At 37.9% G+C, this 22,751-nt stretch overlaps 1 protein-coding gene across 6 annotated transcripts in view; it reads left to right on the top strand.

Annotated features, from left to right (window-relative positions):
• Positions 1-22,751, top strand: part of ABCC9 (ATP binding cassette subfamily C member 9) — a 146,309-nt gene that overhangs the window by 2,194 nt on the left and 121,364 nt on the right. For all 6 annotated transcript variants that reach the window (XM_006155068.3, XM_006155070.3, XM_027774439.1 and 3 more), the window contains exons 3-7: positions 6,455-6,616; positions 10,631-10,772; positions 14,966-15,087; positions 20,171-20,337; positions 21,625-21,867. In XM_006155068.3, coding sequence (XP_006155130.1) covers positions 6,475-6,616; positions 10,631-10,772; positions 14,966-15,087; positions 20,171-20,337; positions 21,625-21,867 — 816 coding nt within the window. In that variant the 5' untranslated portion in view covers positions 6,455-6,474. The remainder of the gene's footprint in view (positions 1-6,454; positions 6,617-10,630; positions 10,773-14,965; positions 15,088-20,170; positions 20,338-21,624; positions 21,868-22,751) is intronic.

The following is a 22,751-nucleotide window of genomic DNA, read 5'->3' on the forward strand; positions in this document are numbered from 1 at the left end:
AAAGCATGCCTAACTTAACCTGGTTTCTGAGAGGGAAACACTGAATTACAATGAGACATTTAAGAATTAGTTAGAATCTTGATTGAATAAAACACTTTTGAGAAGCTCAGTATTTATCCACCTATCTGTAGGAAGTTCACTTCTCTCATTTTGTCTATGTTAAGTTGTAGCATGGGCTGGTCACGTGGACTCTAAATATTGGGGAAGGAGGCTAAGGGTCCTGGAGAAAGGTGAGAGGAGGGGGCAAAAAAAAAAGTAAAAGAAGGCATATGATAAGACATATTGGACAGGTTGGAAGCAAAGGGGGAAATGTCGTATTAGAGGTGATGGTAGGAGGAAGAAATCATGCTACAATTTTTACTGTACCATTGTGAGGTATATACCTTTGCAAGACTGTGACATGGGACATTTTCTTATCTCTTAGATCAGATACCTTGCTTTACACCAAGAATGACTTAGACTAGTACAGCCTGATTTGTATAGGCTGAAACCTCAGGCACTGTTTCTGTCTCGTGCACTATTGGATTCCTAGTAATTAGCACATGGTCAGCATCAATAAGTACCTTTCCAGTTGACCAGAATCCCACATATCTAATATATGGCTGGAAGTGTTCTTCAACTATTTCAGGTTGCTCTATTTCTCTGTCTGTAGTTACATATAACATTTATCCAAAGGTGATTTGATTGGTAGATTTCAGGATCAATGAATAAGGCAGGCAATGCTTATAGTTAATAAAGGATATGAATTGCATATTCAGGTTATAGTATTTTAGCATCTCGATCAATTATGATGGTTTATAAATGTGGCTAATTGGAATGTTACAACTTTAGATAAAATTATAAAAGTAACTAAAGTAAGAGTCTCTTTAATGCTAGGAAAGAGTTTATACATGTCTTCCAGTTAAGAGTAGCCTCTAAGTTTTTTTTTATATTCCTACTAAATAAAGAAAGTAGTCTTTAAAATTTCATTATTTGCCATTATGTTTCAGTGTTTGCTTTTCCCATCTTTACCAGAAATATATTTAACATACACATATGAATTCATTACTTCCATCGTGTGGGGATTTTTTTTAAACCTCATTCCTTTTACATTCTTTTATCCAACTTAGAACCTAAATAGTTTGTAAAGATTTACCAAGCACATAACCTCATCCTGAGTTTTTTAAAAATATAACATTTTTTAAGAGGTTTTTGCTTTAAGTCACGTGTGCTCACTGGAGAGAGAGAAAAAACAAAAACAAAAACAAACAAACAAAAAACAGAGACAGTGAGAGGGAAAGTGAAAAATCAAAGTCAACCCCAGGGAGATGGCCACACCACAATCCCTTCTCCTCCAGTCTTCTCCCACAATCTTGGGCACATGTACCTGTGCCCAGCATGAGTTTCAAGCCACCAGATCTGGGACTCATAAGACTGTTGCCCATGTGGGAACCCCTAAGCCATCTGCTGGCCTCTAAATACAACAATTTTTTTTAAAGATGAGAAAGTTCTCAACTAGAGAGCATGTCAATTATTTATTTTAAAAAAAGGCTTTGTCAGAAATATATGTGATAGGCATTCTATGAAAATATTTAAGACCATAAATACATAGGACCTCTAGTTGTATTTATGTAATATTTTGTAACAAACTTATCTTTGAGATTTGACTTCCTCAGTAACTTAGCTACTGTCATCAATCTTTTCCAATATTTTGAGGTGTTTTTATAGGAAAAATATTGTTCAGGAGCATTGCTAAATCAATTATCAATGAAAAGAAAGAGAGAAAAGTTACTATGTTGGTTTATCAAATTTTTGACAGCCCTTAGTAATCTAATTTAGAACTTAATGTGCTATTAATATGAAAAAGAAGCAAAGTTTAGTGATGTTAAAATCTTAAATTGCTACTAGTTTAAATTAGAATAGACAAGGCCCAGCTGTGATAGTATGCCCTGGTTGAAGCTGCTACTCAGCAGACTGTGGCCACTTGGAAGCCCAGGTTCTATTCCCAGCACACCCTAGAAACCAAGAGTAATAGACTATGTCAGTTTATTGAGTCCCAGCCAGTCAAAAGGCTAAGGCAGAAGGGTCATGACATAGAACTGTATAAAAAAGGAAGGGAGGAGCAGGCCCTGTGGCCTCGTGGTTGGGAGAACTGGGTCTCACATGGCTGACTGTGCAGTTCAAATCCCAGCATTGGTGACTTGAAAAATACTCTGGGTACACATGTGTACCTGCCCAGAGTCCTGACAGGAAGAAGAAATGGAGAAGGAATTGCAATGTGATCGTGCCCCATTGGGAGGTGCTTTCTCTCTCTTTCTCTGTCTCTGGTGAGCACACATGCTCTCTGCAATTTAAAAGAGTATGATGCAGTTGAAAGAACACAGTTCATCAGTCAGACATGTAGTGTGGATTCTGGCTCCTTTACTGATTGACAGGTTACTGAACCTGTCTGGACCTCTGCATCCTCCTCTGTAAAAAATAAATAATACCCCTCAATTGACATGGTAAAACAGAGACAGTGAGAGGGAAAGTGAAAAATCAAAGTCAACCCCAGGGAGATGGCCACACCACAATCCCTTCTCCTCCAGTCTTCTCCCACAATCTTGGGCACATGTACCTGTGCCCAGCATGAGTTTCAAGCCACCAGATCTGGGACTCATAAGACTGTTGCCCATGTGGGAACCCCTAAGCCATCTGCTGGCCTCTAAATACAACAATTTTTTTTAAAGATGAGAAAGTTCTCAACTAGAGAGCATGTCAATTATTTATTTTAAAAAAAGGCTTTGTCAGAAATATATGTGATAGGCATTCTATGAAAATATTTAAGACCATAAATACATAGGACCTCTAGTTGTATTTATGTAATATTTTGTAACAAACTTATCTTTGAGATTTGACTTCCTCAGTAACTTAGCTACTGTCATCAATCTTTTCCAATATTTTGAGGTGTTTTTATAGGAAAAATATTGTTCAGGAGCATTGCTAAATCAATTATCAATGAAAAGAAAGAGAGAAAAGTTACTATGTTGGTTTATCAAATTTTTGACAGCCCTTAGTAATCTAATTTAGAACTTAATGTGCTATTAATATGAAAAAGAAGCAAAGTTTAGTGATGTTAAAATCTTAAATTGCTACTAGTTTAAATTAGAATAGACAAGGCCCAGCTGTGATAGTATGCCCTGGTTGAAGCTGCTACTCAGCAGACTGTGGCCACTTGGAAGCCCAGGTTCTATTCCCAGCACACCCTAGAAACCAAGAGTAATAGACTATGTCAGTTTATTGAGTCCCAGCCAGTCAAAAGGCTAAGGCAGAAGGGTCATGACATAGAACTGTATAAAAAAGGAAGGGAGGAGCAGGCCCTGTGGCCTCGTGGTTGGGAGAACTGGGTCTCACATGGCTGACTGTGCAGTTCAAATCCCAGCATTGGTGACTTGAAAAATACTCTGGGTACACATGTGTACCTGCCCAGAGTCCTGACAGGAAGAAGAAATGGAGAAGGAATTGCAATGTGATCGTGCCCCATTGGGAGGTGCTTTCTCTCTCTTTCTCTGTCTCTGGTGAGCACACATGCTCTCTGCAATTTAAAAGAGTATGATGCAGTTGAAAGAACACAGTTCATCAGTCAGACATGTAGTGTGGATTCTGGCTCCTTTACTGATTGACAGGTTACTGAACCTGTCTGGACCTCTGCATCCTCCTCTGTAAAAAATAAATAATACCCCTCAATTGACATGGTTGTCCTAAAGACTTAAGACAATGTATGCAAAGTAACCAGAATTGAGTAGGTGCTAAGTTTATGGTAGACATTATAAAAGAAGTTTTCAGAGGGTTAAATGCTTTTGCTGGAATTTCACAGTAGTATTTTGATGAAGCAGATCCTTGCTCCTCTACCATTCCTCACAGCAAGAAGAGGGATCCATTTACAATGTCGCTCCTGTGCTCAAAACCCTCACTGGCCCACTTCACTCAAAGTAGAAGCCGATGTCCTGGCTGTGACTCAACTCACAAAACCCTGTTGATCTTACCCTCTGTCTCCTCTCTAACTCATCTACTTCTATTTTGATGGAGTCAGAGTTCCAGTTAAAGACATCCTCTCATCCAAACTGGAATGTATTTCATGTGAGAACATCCTCTGACTATGAGACATGGGAAGTTTTCAGTAACTTGTCACTTGAGTTGCACTTAATTTGTCTTGAACACTTGATTTTTTAATACCCTTCAAAGAAAGACTGATTGCTGTCAGAAGCCATGGTGGTCTCTGAGTATTATTTCGGTCTCTATGTATTATTTCTGCAATTAATGAAATTTTTCAGTAAATTGGATCAGCTGCAGTTGTGTATTTATACACTTTCAATGAATAAAAGTGGGAAAGAATTTGAAATTACACTATTTGGGTTATTTAGTCATTAGCCTCATTTTTTCTTTAAATTTTTTAAATTTAAGAATATAAATTTAAAGTATTTATATTATTAATCTAATCAATGAGAAATGCACAAACATTGCTATTTTGTAGCAATATACATGAAACAAATTATGTGAAAATAGCCTAGATTTACCACATCTTTTGTACTTTAGTACATTGAGATCCTGTCTGTAGGCAGTGACAGGTAACTATGAATACTTGGTTCCCTTATCAATCACAAATATACATGTAAAGATGATTTTGAAATAACGTGACAGAATATAACAATATTATAATTATGAAATGCAATACTGTGAAAGCAAAAGCATCCTAATAATAAAGACTCATTAGATATATAATCTCTAAACCAAATAAGACATAAACCCTTCTCAAAGAAGTTAACATATATACCTTTGAAGATAATTTCTTTTTTAAAAATAGTTGTTTTATTTAACTTTATTTATTTATTTAAATTTGACCAGAGAGGGACAGAGCGAGAGAGAGAACGAGAGAAAGAAAGCGAGAAAGCAAGCCGCCAGGTCCAGGACTCAAACTGCATTTGGCCATGTGAAAGTCCAGTGCCCTTAACCACCACGACACCTGTTGACCCCAATAACATTTTTTAATTATTATTTTTTATACATTTAATCACTATACATCATTTAGCTTGTAGAGAGAATTTACCCAACATGAAATACGCCTCAGACCAGTCCAATTGAGAATATTATACATGTTATCATCAACAGGTAATAAACCATTTCTGTGTCCCACAAAAGTCTTACTTTTCTATTTTTCTTCCCTATGCTCTTCCTCTCTCCCACCCTCTTTCCACACTGTCTCCAGTGTCCATAACTATTTTTCAATGCTTTTATGTTCTCCAATCTTTCAGTCTCTACCACAGAGTGCAAAAGTCAGTATATGTTCAGTGGAGACATATAATATCTCTCTTTCATAGCCTGGCTTGCCTCATTCAGCAATAAATCTTCCATATCCATACACTTTCTATCAAATGACAGGGTCTTATTGATTTTTATGACTAAATAGTATTCCATGGAGTACATGTGCCAGACTTTCTCAATTCATTCTCTGTTCGTGGACATTTGGGTTGGTTCAGGGTCTTAGCAATCTTGAAAAATGCCACAATAAACATAGATGTGCAAGCACTTTTCTGATGGAGTATTCTCCTGTCCTTTGAGTAGATTCCCAGGAGTGGGATTGCTGGATCATGTGGTAGTTCTATTTTTAGGTCTTTGAGGAACTGCCTTATTGTTTCTTACAGTGGTTGGACTAATTTACATTCCCACCAACAATATAAGAGAATTCGCCTTTCACCACAACTCCACCAATACTTATCATTTTTTGTATTTTTAATCTCCACCGCTCTGACAAGGGTTAGTGGTATCTCATTGTGGTTTTAATCTGCATCTCCCTTATTATGAGGGCTGTTGAGGATTTTTTCATATGCTCTTTGACTGTTTGTATTGTCTTAGATAGTTTTTTGTTCAACTTATTTTCCCATCTTTTAATTGGGTTAATCATTTTTTCTTCTTTTTTGGTAAACTGCTTGAGTTCCCTGTGTATTCTGGTTATCACTTCCTTACCTGAGGCATAGTTTACAAAAATATTCTCCCATTTCAAGGGTTGTTGATGCACACTAATTACTGTGTCTTTGGCTGTGCAGAAACTTTTTAATATAATGTAATCCCACTTGTCTATTTTTGGGTAGTTTCATTTTTAAAAAATTCCTTTTTCTTATTATATAACCATTTTTCTTTTTAAAAATTATTTAGTCAGAAAAACACTATTGAGATTTATTACAGGAAAATATTAATAATTATACAATTTCCAAATTAAAATAGGAAAGGAAAAAAGGCTATGAAAAAGAAGACATTACAGAATATATGAAGCCTTTAATAAAAATCTTCAGGTCTTAACCTTAAAGCTTTCTATATTCTCAACTATACAAATAAGGGGAATTCACTTTATGCTATAGACATCTATTTAAGGCTATAATTTTATTAAAAAGAGTTTAATAACATGAGGGCCTTTTCTTCTCTTTTCTCTCCCATTTAGAGTAAGTCATAGAAGAAGAAATGAGTCTTTCATTCTGTGGTAACAATATTTCTTCATATAACATCCATAATGGTGTATTACAAAACCCTTGCTTTGTGGACGCCCTCAACCTGGTCCCGCATGTCTTCCTGCTGTTTATCACTTTTCCAATATTGTTCATTGGTACGTAAGTTAATGTGCTCTGTTACTTAATACTTAGAAGTCTTATTTATGGCTGAGATTTGTGAAGATGTTGACTTAATTCTCTGACATGAAAGCTGATGTGTAGCCTCCCATGTTAGAGAAATTACATTTCATTAATTAGATTAAATTTCATTAATTTTTATGGGTGAGATAAGAACACGCAAATATTTGTGTTTCCCAATGATACTGTTTTGACATATGGTACTCTGTAGTAAAATAGCAGTCACATACCTGCTTAGGAATGGGCTTCAGGTAGTAGCGTTTTTTAAAAAAAAGAAGAAAAGTCATAATTGTGTGAGATAGACCTAAAATATTTGTTGAACACTTGCTTTATACTTGGTGAAGGGACTACAAAATGGGTGAAACAGCAAGCTTAGAGGAATGGTCTGATGGAATGGATGTGTCAAAGCCCAGAGCTGTGGCCCAGCCTCTAGGGCACAGGCAAGAGAGGCTGCGAGATGTTGAGAGCCATATGGGAAGACTCTGGGTTCCTTCCCCAGGTCTACATGACCCAAGCCCTGCACCTATGGTCCTGGCTAATTTCAGGGCTTGGGGGGAGGACTGTGGTATGAAGACCTTCTCAAGAGTACTTGAAATAAAATATATATATATATATATATCAGGGAAATGATTATACCATGATGTAAAACCATTTACAGATACAGAAATAAATTACCCTGGGCATGCATCTGTTAGAACAACTAACTCTTCTTAGGGCTGGTTGGGAAGACTACACAGAATGATATGTCTGGGGACCAGAAAGGTGTAGAGTGTACAAATTCAAACAGGAATGATTTGGGTGTTTCGGGTAGAGAGAATGCATGTGCAGACTACCTAGGGAAGAGTTACTAATAGTTTCCCCTGTTATTTTACAGCTACACCTCACAAAATCCAATTATGTAGGGTAGTCATATATAATTTGTGTAACTTCTTCAAAATAAGCAGAATAGGCCCTTTCACTTTTATTAAATTATAAAATAGTTTTATATCAAATGATAAAGATTGATAAAATAAACTGCCACTAAAACTACTACCTGCCATCTTAGGATATAATAAAAACAACTAAAGGGGCTCACTCTTCACCATTTTCTGATCCCATTAATCTTCCCACATCCTAACTTGTTCATCATCTCTTCACAAAACATAGCCCCTCTTTTGATGTTGAATCTTTAAACATGATTTGCATGATTTTGACCCTGAAATGAATGAAAAAGTTATCAGACTGGTAGTGTTCAGAAAACTAACACAACTTAATGATCTGCTTTAAAGGAAAATTTGAAAATAATGTGTATGTTTTTATTTTTTCATTGAACAAATACTAATAGAGATCAAAGAAGTTTTGTCACTTGCTGTGTACAGAGACCAGCATAATTCTTGGTCCATAGTTATTTATGGCAAGCAAATGTACAGATAATAAATGTATTTGGACCAGAGTGGCCATACTAGAAACACTAATCATTGTTTATACAGTATTATTTGTAGGCCAGTAATAATGTCCTTTGCGAAAATGGGAAAATGAATATTTTTACTGCAATTCTACAATAAATGATTTATAACTTTTACTGTAGTTCTGCAATTAATTAATTTTCTTGACATCCAGCTAACTTCTTGAATACAAGGCATCCATTTTTGTACCCTTTGTATCCGGTGCAGAGGCTGGTAACAAGGATATCTGGATAGAGTAGAACTGAAGTGGACATTGGCCAAGGGAAATGGAAAACAGAAGCAAACTGTTCTTTTATAACATTGACTCCTTGAATTAATGAGAGCCCATAAATAAATCTCAAAGGACTATCAGGTACTAGGAAAATTACAATATTCCCAAACAGACACAGACTTTGCCTGCCAGAGTTGATAGCATAAACGCTAGTAAAATATGTTAGATGTGATTAACCTTCCAATGGTGTATATTTAGAAACAACTAATTCACAAACCAATTTTCTTGTCAGGGAATGCTTCAGGGGTTCTTGTTGTCTAGACAGAAATTCCTCCCTGTAATATTTCAAACATAAAGCCCCATTCATTCCTGAAGCATAAGGGCTTTTCTCAGTCAAAACATGAATAAAAAAATAAAAGACACCCATGTGGGGTCCTTTTCTAGCATACAGTATACACTGGCAGCACTTTACCTTTAGTTTTGGGAGAAAATCACTAAAATTTTACTCAAACGTAATCTTGAATTGTTGTCTACAATGATGAGCTGAGGATAAACCTATAATGTTCTGAACCTGTAATGAGCCTACATAAAGGTCATGATAATGAAGGGAATTTTAGGTTTTTTTTTTTTTTTTTTTGAGAGGTTTTTGCTATAGGGCACACACGCTCGCTAGACAGACAGAGAGAGACAGAGAGATAGATAGCGAGAAATCACCCCCCAGGGGAGATGGCCATGCCATAATTCCTTCTCCTCCATTCTCCTCTTGGGATCTTGGGCACATATGCACACACGCCCGGAGTGAGTTTTAAGCCGCCGGAACCGGGACGCGAACCGTGGTCGACTACATGGGAGTCCAGCGACATAGCCATGACGCTAACTGCTGGTCCTGGGAATTTTAGTTTTCACTGAGAAAAGTATCACTACCACTTGCTGAATAGCGCTGGCTCATTCATAGGTAACAATTTTTCTCATATGGTAGCTTTCAATTAAGAGTTAACTAATAGGGGAACCAGCAGTTAGTGTAATGGCTATGTCGCTGGACTCCCACGTAGTCGACCGCGGTTCTCGTCCCGGACCCGGTGGCTTAAAACTCACGCGGGGCACATGTGTGTGCGTGCCCAAGATCCCAGGAGGAGAATGGAGGAGAAGGAATTATGGCATGGCCATCTCCCCTGGGGGGTGATTTCTCGCTATCTATCTCTCTGTCTCTCTCTGTCTGTCTGACGAGCGCACGTGCCCTATAGCAAAAACCTCTCCAAAAAAAAAAAAAAAAAAAAAGAGTTAACTAATGAGCCCTAGATTTTATAACCAAATATGTCTTTTTAAAAAAATCATTACCTTACAGACTCCCATGTTTTGTTTTGTTTTGTTTTGTTTTTGAGAGGTTTTTCACTATAGGGCACGTGCGCTCGCCAGACAGAGAGAGACATAGAGACAGAAAGCGAGAAATCACCCCCCAGAGGGGATGGTCATGCCACAATCCCTTCTCCTCCATTCTCCTCTCAGGATCTTGGGCACGCACGCACACGCACCTGGCGTGAATTCTAAGCCACCGGGTCCGGGACATGAACTGTGGTTGACTATGTGGGAGTCCAGTGACATAGCCATTACACTAACTGCTGGTTCCCCCAGACTCCCATATTTTGAAAGGATTTTAGACACCAGATTTCTTTTATTGTTGTCAATTTATTTCCTTGTAAATGAATGAGGAAGGTGACCGCAAGAGCTTCTAATTAGCATGAGATAAAACCATGTTGTTACCCAGAGTTAGTGTTATTCCTGAGCAGTGCAGCAAATGTTTATATGCTAATTTAGGCAATCTCATAAAATTTATTAAAATTATTGGGACCAGCAGATGGTATAGTGGTTACATCGCTCGACTTCCACATGGCCAGCTGTGGTTTGAGTCCTGAACCCAGCAACTTGAAACCCACACTGGGCACGTGTGTGTGCAGGCCTAAAATCCCTAGATGAGAATAGAGGAGAAGGCATGACCATCACCCCTGAAGGGTGATTTCTAGCTTTCTGTCTCTCTGTCTCTGTCTTTTTGATGAGTACATGCACCCGATAGCAAAAATCTCTATCTCTAAAAAAGAAAAAAATATTGAAATTATTATTTTTAACACTAGAAAAATAGACAAGGATTTTCATCATTACCCTAGAAAGTATTAAGTTTTCAGAAACTCCCTGAAAAACAAACAAAACAAAAACAAAAAATAAAACAAAACAAAAAAAACAACTTATCCTAATGTAAATTGCTTCTACGATTATAATTGAGCCTTTGTTTTCTCTTTTTCATACCTTCTCTCTCTTTCTTTCTTTTTTTTACTCCCTAGGATGGGGGAGCCAAAGCTCAAAAGTACAAATTCATCACAACACATGGCTTCATTTTCCTGGACATAACCTGAGATGGATTCTCACGTTTGCGCTCCTGTTTGTGCATGTTTGTGAAATAGCAGAAGGCATCGTTTCAGATTCGTAAGTGACTAGGCTTAGAAATACCATTATGGTGTTACCAGTGGGTACACTGCTATAGTTAGTAGCCAAGAACATATTAAGTCATACCTAACTTTGGGGGCGTCACTCAGTAGGAATGAAAGCTATCACCCATTGCATATGGTAAGATTGCCTTTTGTCCATGGTTTTGTGTTGCTGTATCATTTCTTTGATAATACAAATTCAGAGCACTAAGACTTGTGCCTATTCATGCACTGGATATTTCTTTGCTCCTTTATCCATGTGTTTGTTGCAGGAAGTTCTTCTCTCCTTTTAAACATTTTGACATTTATTTTTAAATTTTTTTTAAAAATTTAGTTTTTTTTTTTTAAGAGAGATTTTTGTTATAGGGCACTTCTGCTTGCCAGAGAGACAAAGGGAGACAGAAAGCTAGAAAGTAAGAAATCACCCCCAGGGGAGATGGCCACATTGCAATCTCTTCTCCTCCATTATCCTCTAAGGGTTTTGGGTATGCACACACACATATGCCCGATGTGAGTTTTAAGCCACCAGGTCCAGAACCTGAACTGCAGTCGACTACGTGGGAATCCAGTGAAATAACCATTACTCCATCTGCTGGTGTCACATTTACTTTATTTTAAAAAATAGGTCTAAATAGAAAGGTTGTCTATATACAGCTACAGTACCTGTATATTTACATATTAATATATTAATCAGTACTCAAGTGATTTAGTTTATTTTTTAAAGAAAAGATAGGTGAGGCGGGCATTAAAGAAATTTGAGAACAAGTGAGGCTAAAACCACAAATTGAGGTAAAGCATGAAATTATTTTAAAATCAAGATTTATCTTATAAGCATATTTTAGAAGGAATTTTTGCCTCCCCCCCCACCCTCCAGAATACATGTGCTTACCCCAGGGAGAGAGAGACAAATAGAGAGAGAAAATATAAAAAACATACCCAGTGGGGCGTGGTCACTTCTCCATTTCTCCATCCTGTTTGGATTTTGAGTGTACACACATGCACTGTACTTATTTTTCAGGTCACTGGAGCAGAGATTTGAACCATGTAGTTGACTGTGTGTGATCAGGCTCCCTTAACCACCAGGACTCAGGCCAACCCAGAACTTTGTCTTTTTTTTTTGAGAATTTTTTTTTGCTATAGGGCGTGTGTGCTCGCCAGACAAGCAGAGAGAGACAGAGAGACAGAAAGCGAGAAATCACCCCCCCCCGGGGGGGGGATGGTCATGCCGCAATCCCTTCTCCTCTACTCTCCTCTCAGGATCTTGGGCATGCATGCACACGCGCCCGGCATGAGTTTTAAGCCACTGGATCTGGGACGCGAACCGTGGTCGACTACGTGCGAGTCCAGCGACATAGCCATTACGCTAACTGCTGGTTCCCAGAACTTTGTCATTCTTGAAGGAATGTTTTTGTTGTTGTTGTTGTTGTTTTTGTTTCCAAAATTTATTTTTATCATAGAGCACAGGTGAGAGGGAGAGATGTACCCTCAACGTGATCTCACAACATCCCCTTTCCTCAGTTCTTGAGCTCTTCTTGGGCACCTGAGCATACTTTCTGGCCAACCCAAGGATCTGAATCCTTAGTGGTCCCTGTGGCTTCCAGCACTATAGTTCAGCTTGACACCTATTGTGACCACAGGCTGGTCCAAATTTTGTCATTCCTAGAAGTTTTTATTAGGCAGTTAAAATAAAATGTATTATATTGGGGACCAGAAGATAGTATAATGGCTACGTCACTGGACTCCCATGGAGTCGACCACAGTTCAAGTCCCGGACCCGGTAGCTTAAACACACGCCAGGCGTGTGTGCGTACATGTCCAAGATCCTGAGACATCAGAAACATTTCTCAATTTGTATGTTGGGTGAATTACTTCTCTCTTACTTTTTTCTCTTTGCCTGTTCGAACTATGACAGAAAGTGTGGGCGGTTTTTAAGCACTATAATAGTATTTTCACAGTTTTTGCTACCTTGTCTGTATTAATGATTCTAAAATAGATCACCGATCATGGTTCAGATATCTGTGTACAGTTACCCATTAGACAATCTCCTTCTCTTTCACAATCCACACATTCCTACTGAAACTTATTTTCATCCTCTCTGATCTGCACTTCCTCAGTATTATCTATATATTCATCATCCACGTGACTATCATAGCAATTTGTTCAAAACCCAAATTTGACTATACCAACTACCTGTTAATGCGTTTCAATTTTCTGCAAGATGAGATTCTAGCTATTTAACTATCACATGCAAAACCTTTCAGATAATTCCTATCTTAAGCACTAAATTTCAAGAACATTAAGCTACTTGTAATTTTGAACATATGACACTGCTTCATGCTTCTATGTATTAGCGCATTCTGTTCCTTCTTCTTTTTTTTTTGCCATAGGGTGCATGCACTTGCCAGAGAAAGATGGAGAGAGACAGAGAGGTAAAGTGAGAAAGTGAGAAATCACCCCCAGGGGGGGTGGCCAAACCACAATCCCCTCTTCTCCATTCTTCTCTTGGGATTTTGGGCATGCACACACATGTGCCTGGCACAATTTTCAAGGCACCAAGTCCAGGGCTTAAACTGCATTTGGCCATGTGGGAGTCCAGCACTTCAACCACTATGCCACATACTGGCTCTCCATTCCCTCTTTTTTAAAAGTGCCTGTCCACTGGGGGCTGGCAGGTGGTGTGGTGGTTAAGGGCACTGGACTCCCAAATGGACACCGTGGCTAAGGTCCCAGACCTAATGGTTTGTTTTCTCACTTTTTCTCTTTCTCTCTGTCCCTCTCTGGTCAAATTAAAATAAATAAAAATAAATAAATGGATAAATAAAATAAAAATAAAATAATTTTTTTAAAAAAGTGTCTGTCTACCAGTCTCCTGACTAATTAATTATTTTACCTATTTCACCTCCCATTATTAACCGTGTCTTTCCACCAGTCTCCTGACTAATTAATTATTTTACCTATTTCACCTCCCATTATTAACCACACTTTTTTAATGTCTTTCTCAAATGTTCCCTCTTCCCCCACTCTTGAACTATTCTCTGTCTTCTCTATACTTATTATATACCAATATCTTTAAGTAATTTATAAAAAGGTAAGTATTTTGCTATGTGACATTATTCATGACAATGTAATTGAAAGCAGTCTATCATGCACATCTGGCCCTGTCATACTCCTGATTCATGGGGAGCTCTGGCTCTCATGGCTTCAGAATGAAGCCTCGTCTCCTTGAAATTGTCCTGAATTGCATTCAATACCCCTGAACATATTCGGACACTCAGCCTGAAACAGTCTTCCCCCTCCTTCCTCTGAATAACAATTTTTCGTTCTTAAAATCTGTTTAGAACTCACTTCCTACACAAAGCTTTCTCTGTCCCAGCTGAGCCTGTGTGCTCTCACTGTTCCTTTGCCTGTGTCATAATTTCCTGTTTGCTTTTGGTATCCCTGATGGACTCTAGACTTCGTGACTACAGACACTATATTTCATCTTGCTCATTGTTTCTTCTGAGAAGCTAATACTATGTCTGGACCAGAAAATATATATCCATTGAATGAGTCAATGAGAAGGAAGAAGTCACTGAAGACCATAGAGTGTGGAAAAGCTGTTGAAGGGATAAACATACATTTTAGTTCTTATTTAGGTGCTTGCTTTTACTTGCTTTGGTGGTTAAATCATTTCAGCAGTTCTGCCATTCATTATAGGGTAGTTGTATCATTGTTTGTGTTGTAATTTTTTTTTTTAAGGAAAATTAAAGAATTTATTGGAAACTATGATTTAGCTCTTGAAAGAGAAGGGAAAGCTAGAAAATGAGGCTTTGGAAAATCCAGAACCAAGGAGGCTCTAGGTTTCTGGGTAGCAGAAACTAACATGTGGACAGGTTCACCTGGAAGTCCCAATAGTCCTGCATCCCCCCTACATCCCTGAGGTGCTACTGTCAGGAGGAGTCAGCTTCAATCACTTTCTCTCTATGTCACGTTGTTGTAAGTATTTTAAGGAATAGTTTAACCATCAGGATGAATCCTTTCAACAGAATTATGTCTTCTAATATATTCTTCCCTAACAAGTTCTCTTAACAAAGTACTACTGCATTCTGCATGTCAAATATCTTATTTATTTTAATGAAAAAATGGGAAGCAAAATGAGAAATGATCTGGAAACATCCATCTTAGACACTGATACTGTGCTGCTCTCCGTAGCCGAAGGGGGTCAAGACATCTTCACCTCTTCATGCCAGCTGTGATGGGATTTGTTGCCACGACAACATCAATAGTGTATTATCATAACATTGAGACATCAAATTTTCCTAAATTACTTTTAGGTAAGTATGATCAATTTTTCTTTTCTCAAAAGAGATATTTGTTTTATTTCCTATAGTAAAGACTGTCAGAGTAGGTTGGGAGTGAGAAGTGTAAGAAAACCACAGTAATCAGGACCAGCAGTTGGCATAATGGCTATGTCACTGGACTCCCATGTAGTTGACCACAGTTTGCATCCTGAACTCGGTGGCTTAAACTCACACTGTGAGTGTGTGCCCAAGATCCGGAGAGGAGAATGGAGAAGATGGGATTGTGGCGTGGCCACTGGGGGGTGATTTCTCGCTTTCTGTCTCTCTGTCTCTCTTTGTCTTTCCGGTGAGCGCACGCGCCCTATAACCATAAAACCTCTCCAAAAAAAAAAAAGAAAGAAAGAAAGAAAGAAAAGAAAAAAAAGAAAAGAATGAACTACAGTAATGAAATCTGTAGTTGCTAAGCCAACATGGGATGAAAGATAAACTCAGTTGCTCTGAGTTTTAGGAGCTTGGAAACCTCCTACAACTGTAGGTAAAATTATGTAAGAAAATGTTGTTTCTTCAGGACATGTGTCCTCCAAAATGCCGCTTAAGGTATGTCAGGGTGTAGTGGGAAGAAAGGGAGGGAAAGTGCTGGCCTTCTTGCTTGCAGAAGTTGTACTCTAAGAAATCAGAGCTCTCACAAGAAGCTGTTGCCCCATGAATGAGTCATCTCATTTAGTCCCACGTGCTTCTGCCTCTGGCTTGGATTCCTGAGGCATTTCTGAAGCATCTCAGTGACACTGTGGGGAAATGTAATTGCTGCTGGGACATCCGGGTGCTCTGTGCAGCAGAGCATATCATCTGCCTAAAGCGTAGCCCTCCACCTCTGCCACATCTGCATTACTACTGGGTGGTCTCCTTAGCGTCTCTTGCCTTCTTGTTGAATGGAAATCAGAGGCTGTCTAAAATGTTCCTAATTTTATTTTCACCTTAGGCTGCAATAATATACAGTACCTCATCCCAATTAATTATACTCAGTACTCTGACTCATCCTTGCATTCCTTGGTGTACACTTGCATGAAGAGAGCTGAAATGAGTTATAGAAATGGATCATGAACAGGCTTCAGGGAACTTCTTAAAATTGCTAAGAAAATTGTGTGTTTGTGTGAACGGGTGCTTCCAATTTTTTGAAATCTGAAGTCGGATTTCACTTGATTGTTATATGAAACAATGCCCTTGCCTACTGACTTAGAGAAAGAAATCATTAAAGTACACAAATAGTATTTTTTGTTATTTGTCCAGAGGACGTTAATATTTAAAATGAGTGTGTGGAGGTCAGCCTTGTAGTCTAGTTGTTAAAGGAGCTGGATCCAACATGGCTGATTATGGTTGGAGTTCCAATCCTGGTAGCCTGAAGGACAAAGTGGGTGCATATGTGTATGTGCCCCAAATCTCAACAGGATGGAGAAATGGAGGAGAAAGGATTGCAGCATGATCCCACTCCATTAGGGGGTACTTCCTCCCTCCCTCTGTCTCTTTGTCTCTATCTGTTGAACTCATGCTCCCTCTGTCAATGAAAAGAAACAGTGGTGGGAAATACTGACTATTTAATTCCATTTATCATATTATATAATTGGGCAAATGTAATCTAATAAAAAAGATAAATGGAATGAAATAGCAATTAAAAAGGCTTGTTAAAGTCTGAATTTTCTTAATAGAAAGCTCTTCAACACGAAATGGCAGGCGGACATTATCCCAGAAATCTGAAGATGCTAAAAATTGAGTAAAATGTCTGGTGAGCAAATAACAAATGAACAAACAAAACCCCATAGTGTTTGCAATTTGATAAGTAGATACACGTTTCTGAGAAACTAATGGTGATAAAAAGCTGTACGATGCAATTAGAAAGGAAATGCACATTTGAATGATATGTTAGGAATACTAGGAAGCCCAATCAGAATCTGTAATTCTTATGTAGATTCAAGGCAGAGGGCACAATCTGATCATATGGGAGTTACAGTTATAAAAGGCTGAATAACAGTGATTATTTCAGGAGAGAAAAATTAGGTCCTCAAAATATTCACTATCTTAAGATCACAAAGCTAGTGATCAGTGTCATCATTCTACTATGAAAATTACCCAATAGAAAGTTGGAAAAAATGTGAATACTCATTTAACCCACTACCTAAATGATTCAATTTGCATTTTGTTCTGTTTTACCAAATGTGCACCTCTTTTCATCCCTTTCCTCATCCATCCATCTTGGTTTTTATGCATTTTGAAATTAGCTGCAGACATGGAGCTAGCAGATGGTATAATGGTTACATTGCTGAACTCTCACATAGTTGACCATGGTTTGAGTCTCAGACCCGATGGCTTAAAACTCACCCCAGGCCCATGAGTGTACATGCCCCAAATCCCAAGAGGAGAATGGAGGAGAAGGGATTGCAGCCATCCCGCCTTGGGGGGTGATTTCTCACTTTCTTTCTCTCTCTCTCTGTCTCTCCAGCGAACGCATGCACCCTATTAGCAAAAATATCTCTGAATAAAAAAAGAAAGAAAACATTAGTTGCAGACATTCGTTTGCTTCATTCTGAACACTTCAGCAGGCATATTAACTAGAGTTAGATATAGTTTATAGTTTTCATATGTTGGGTTGTTATGGCTTCATAAAATGAATTAGAAAGTGTTTTCTCTATTTTCTGAAAGACTTTGAGTAAGCTTAATTTTGTTTCTTCCTTAAATGGTGAATAGAATTTACCCTTGAAGTTAAAACCTGGAGTTTTAATTAAGGAAGAATTTTTAATTATGAATTAATTTTTAAATTCAGTATAGACTCTTCAGACTATCTCTTCCTGTGTCAGTTTTGGTATTACTGTGTTACAATTTTCAGGCAACTTTCTCATTTCATATAAGTTTTTGGATCTTTTCTTATAATGTTGTTCATGATATTCCCTGATTGATGATTCTTTTAAAATATGTAGTATAATGTAGGGCTAACTCTCTTTTTATCCTTAAAATTAGCAATTTACTTTCTTCTTTTCTTGATCAGTCCAGCTAGGGATCTAACAATTTTCTTGATCTTTTTGAGACGTCAACATATTGTTGACTTTATTGCATTTGTTCATTTTATTGATTTTTTATATTTTACTTTTTGTTTTCTCTCTCATCATCTCTATCTCTTATCTCTTATCATCCTTTCATCTATTTTGTTCTTTGTATTTTCTGAGCTTTTGAGGTAGAAATGTATGTCATTGGTTTTGGAAATTTCTAAAAACATAAATATCTGAGGCTATAAAATATGAAATGCTGGGAGGCTAATCCACATGGTAAGGTTCCAAGTTCATGTCCAGAGTCTCCCTGTGTACATTGGGCATGAGTGTCCTATGCCCATGATCCAGGGCTGGCTGAAGCTAGAGGTGGGTGGCAGGGTCAAGACCACTTGGAATGTGGGCTCTCTCTCTCTCCCTCTCACTTGCTCATGGAAGAAATAGGTCAATGAACTTAAAAAAATTCATTTTATTTCTGATAATACTTTTTATATTGAAGTCTATTTCAGTAATACTAATAGATCCTCTTCAGATTTCTTTTGTTTACTGTTTCATCATTTATCTTCTTCCATCCACTTATTTCAATCAACTCTTTCTACTATATAAGGTTACTCTCTTTAGATAGTGTACAATTTAGTCTTTTTTCCTCCTAAATCCATCCCTACCATCTCTGTGTTCCATTCCTACTATCTCTGTGTTGTAAGCTAAAACAAGATATATGTTGAATTTATCTGCCAGTTCTAAGCTGTTTTGCTTTAAGGAAGTTGTGATCACTCTTAACCTTTCTGACTGTCATAAATATTGCCTAGATTGTCTTGTATGTGTTTAGATTTCTTCTGTCTTATCCTATATTCACTGAATAAGACAGAAGAAATATATCTTTTATTCAAAGTTCAAAGTAGACTGAATTTTTGCAAAGGGATTTCTAAGACATCTCATATATTTTGCAAAATGTTGACTGTGGTTATGAGATGTATACATCCCTGCCCTGACTCCTTGAGGTCTGGGTTTGCTCTGTCGGATCATCATTCTCTTTGTTCAGTGGATGAGCACAGTGTTTTAAACCATTTAGGTGAGAAGAGCCACTTACTAATTGAATGTTGATCTGTCAAGCAGAAGTCGTATTACATAGTTACATGAATCCCATGGCAATTCTAGGATAATGCCATGAGACATTTCCCTGGGAGCTGCAATACACTTACCTGTTGGGTAGATTACAAAGATACCAGCTATGGATTCTTCATGTAGTTAGGGTTCTTTAAAAACAATACCAAAAGATAAAGCCACTTTAAAAACCTGTAGACTTACACATAGTCCTGAAGAATGCAGATTATCCCTATTTACGTTACCTCACATCTTCCCATCTATCAGTCAGAGTGAGAACATTCAGTTCAAAATTCCAGAAGTGCACTACACACTCCCCCCCCCCACACACACACACACATATCTTTCTTTTTATTAAGCAAGAAATCACCCCTTGGAGCTATGGCCACAACTCAATCCCTTCTTCTCCATTCTCCTCTTGGGATTTTGGGCACACACATGCACCCATCATGAATTTTAGGCTGCTGGCTCAGGGACTTGAAATGTGGGAGTCTAACAATGTAACCATTACACCATCTGCTGATCCCTATCTATCATCTATCTATCTATCTATCTATCATCTATCTATCTATCTATCTATCTATCTATCTATCTATCTATCTATATTTTAACAAATAAAACTGTGGAAATGAGTATTTAAAATTGCCATCGTGGTCCAGGCACAATAGTGGATGCTAATAGACATCAGTACTCCACAGGCTGAGGCAGGAAGATGCTGAGCTCATGGTGGACATGAGTAACATACAGAGACCCTGACTATAAGAGCTAGGCATGGTGCCCACCTATAATCTCATCTATTTGGGAAACTGAAGCAGCAGAATCAGGATGTAGCAAAACTCATCCTGAAAAACAAAACAAAAAACCAACATAAAACTGCCTTTATTATCGAAAAGAATTTTGCTGATACCGAAATGCTGGTGAAGTTTCAAAAATTGGAGAAAGTGCATCTTTTTCTTTTTTCCTTTTTATTGTTTCAGCCCTATTCTTGTATTGGGTAATGGCCTTTATTACAAAGACAATAAAATTGGTTAAGTACTGGCAGTCCGGCTGGGGGGTGTCAGATCTGCGTTTCTGCATCACCGGCATCATGGTCATTTTGAATGGACTCCTAATGGCTGTAGAGATCAACGTCATTCGGGTCAGGGTAAGAATCTGATTATTTTTGTTCAATAACTTGGATTCAAGACCCCAATATTAATGATTCCATTCAGTCATAAATCTTTCATATTTAGTGGGATAAAAAATCTATCTGATCTATTAGGTATAAATATAAAGTCGAAGAAACCACTAAGCTTCAGGCCATTAACTATTTTTTTTGGTTTGTTTGTTTTTTCAAAAATTATTTTTTATTCAACTTTATTTATTTATTTTAGTTTGACCAGAGAGGGACAGTGTGTGTGTGTGTGTGTGTGTGTGTGTGTGAGAGAGAGAGAGAGAGAGAGAGAGAGAGAGAGAGAGAAAGAGAGAAATCAAGAAAAGAGAAAAGGGAAAAAAAAAAGCCACTGTGTCTGGGACTCAAACCGCGGTCGGCCATGAGGGAATCCAGCACCCATAACTATCACCCCACCTGCTGGCCATCAGGTCATTAATGTTTTAATATGGCCCTACAGTCTATTTATACATTTACAGATATAGATGGCTCAAGTGCCAGCTATGTGTCAAACATTGTGTTCAGTCCAGATTATGGAAGAAATTTTTTGTAGGAAGTTCCATCATCCATAATTGGTTCAAAGCACACCTAGGTTGAGAAAAATACAGCATTTCCAGAAATTTAGAACTGAAAAGGACATAATCTAATTGAGTTTGCTTATTTCAATGATAAGGAAAATTCCACAGAGATACCTTTAATACATATTTAATATGGTTAGACCTATTTATATCAAGTAATTGCAAATCTGTTGTCCAGATTTGCACCACCACAGAACATTGTTGTGTATGCTCTATGAGATGCTAGTGATTGACGTTTTTCCTATTTATTTTCCATCAGAAAACTTTAATTTTTTTCTGAGTAGAAAGATATATGTCGCAATGAATGTGCTAACAGTAAGTTAGCATCAGCCAAACCACACACCAGCAGAGGGACTAGCAATGGTGTTAACACATTCGAACATCTAAGTAATATAAAAAATTTCATTTAGCTTACCTTTTCACAGGATATCATGAACTATTGATTCCTGGTAATAATTACCTTTTAAAAGGTTAATTGATTTTTTTGGACTTGCTCCACATGGATTAAATGTGAAATTCTGGCATTTCGTTAATATAGTCACAACAAAAGAAAAGTATTTCAGAAGGGGATGGAAGGAGGCATTAAAATATAAATTTTGGCCAACTGAAACGAATATGTAAGCAGGTCAAGTTTTTTTTTTTTTTTAAATTTGTGATAAAGAATTGAGTTCATCATTATGCCATGGGATTTTTCTTGCCACAGAGATATGTATTCTTCATGAACCCCCAGAAAGTAAAGCCTCCCGAAGACCTTCAGGATCTGGGTGTGAGATTTCTTCAACCGTTTGTGAATTTACTGTCCAAAGCAACATACTGGTGGATGAACACACTTATCATATCTGCTCATAAAAAGCCTATTGATCTGAAAGCAATTGGAAGACTGCCAATAGCAATGAGGGCCGTAACAAATTATATCTGCCTGAAAGATGCATATGAAGAACAAAAGGTAATTTTGTCTCTGTCTTTCATGCCCATGACTGTAAAGAATTTGCCTATCACATATAAAAGAACAAAACTTAAACAATATCTGTGGTTACAGAAGAGAGGATTTCCTCCATCCTCCTTCCTCAGTAGCTTTGAGTCATTTTAGTTGGGTCACTGAGGAAAGACTGAAAGGACCAGGAAGTTGTTAGTTGCCTAGTCAAGATATAAAGAAGGATAATGGGAACACTGCCTTTTCCTCTGGGACATGGGACCATGCCGGAAGCTCTGCTCCAGCCTGGGTGGGTATACAGGAAGGCGACGCGGATGAACAAAATCAGGCTGAAACCTCAATGCCCCTTAGCATATTCTCAACTGGCTACAGCCAGAGTAAGCTCAGGACTGCAGCCCTGATGGCCAGGAGACATGCATATTTATTATAGAAGGAGTTTTACAGGAGTAGGATGGATGAGGGGAAGTAAGTGAAAGATTTTTTTCTAAAAGGTGAAGCATTTAAAGTATAAGAACAATAATCATAAAACATGACGTCTGTTTTGTTTAGGTATAAACAGTCATAATTCTTACAACGAGGAAGTCCATTTTTCGGGTGCATTCTCTCCTTAGATCTTAATTACCGGGGAGAGTCTTTTAGATGAGAGGGCTCCCAGGAATCTTAATAACTTCAGTCCCAGACTAGCTTAATAACTTCAGTCCCAGATTGGCTTGAGAACTTGAGCCCCAGGTCAGCTTGAGAACTTCAGTCTCAGGCTAAAGTGGCAGCAAATTGCTGGTTACAAGGGCCTAGAAATAAATCCTGTCTGGTTTAGTAAAGACAAGGTTAATATATACTAAAGTAGAATACCTATGTTATCTCTGGGGTAATCCACAGCTAAGAGGGTGAGTCTAATG

This window comes from Tupaia chinensis, unplaced genomic scaffold (assembly GCF_000334495.1).
Source record: "Tupaia chinensis unplaced genomic scaffold, TupChi_1.0 Scaffold000434_1, whole genome shotgun sequence".
Classification (NCBI taxonomy): domain Eukaryota; kingdom Metazoa; phylum Chordata; class Mammalia; order Scandentia; family Tupaiidae; genus Tupaia; species Tupaia belangeri.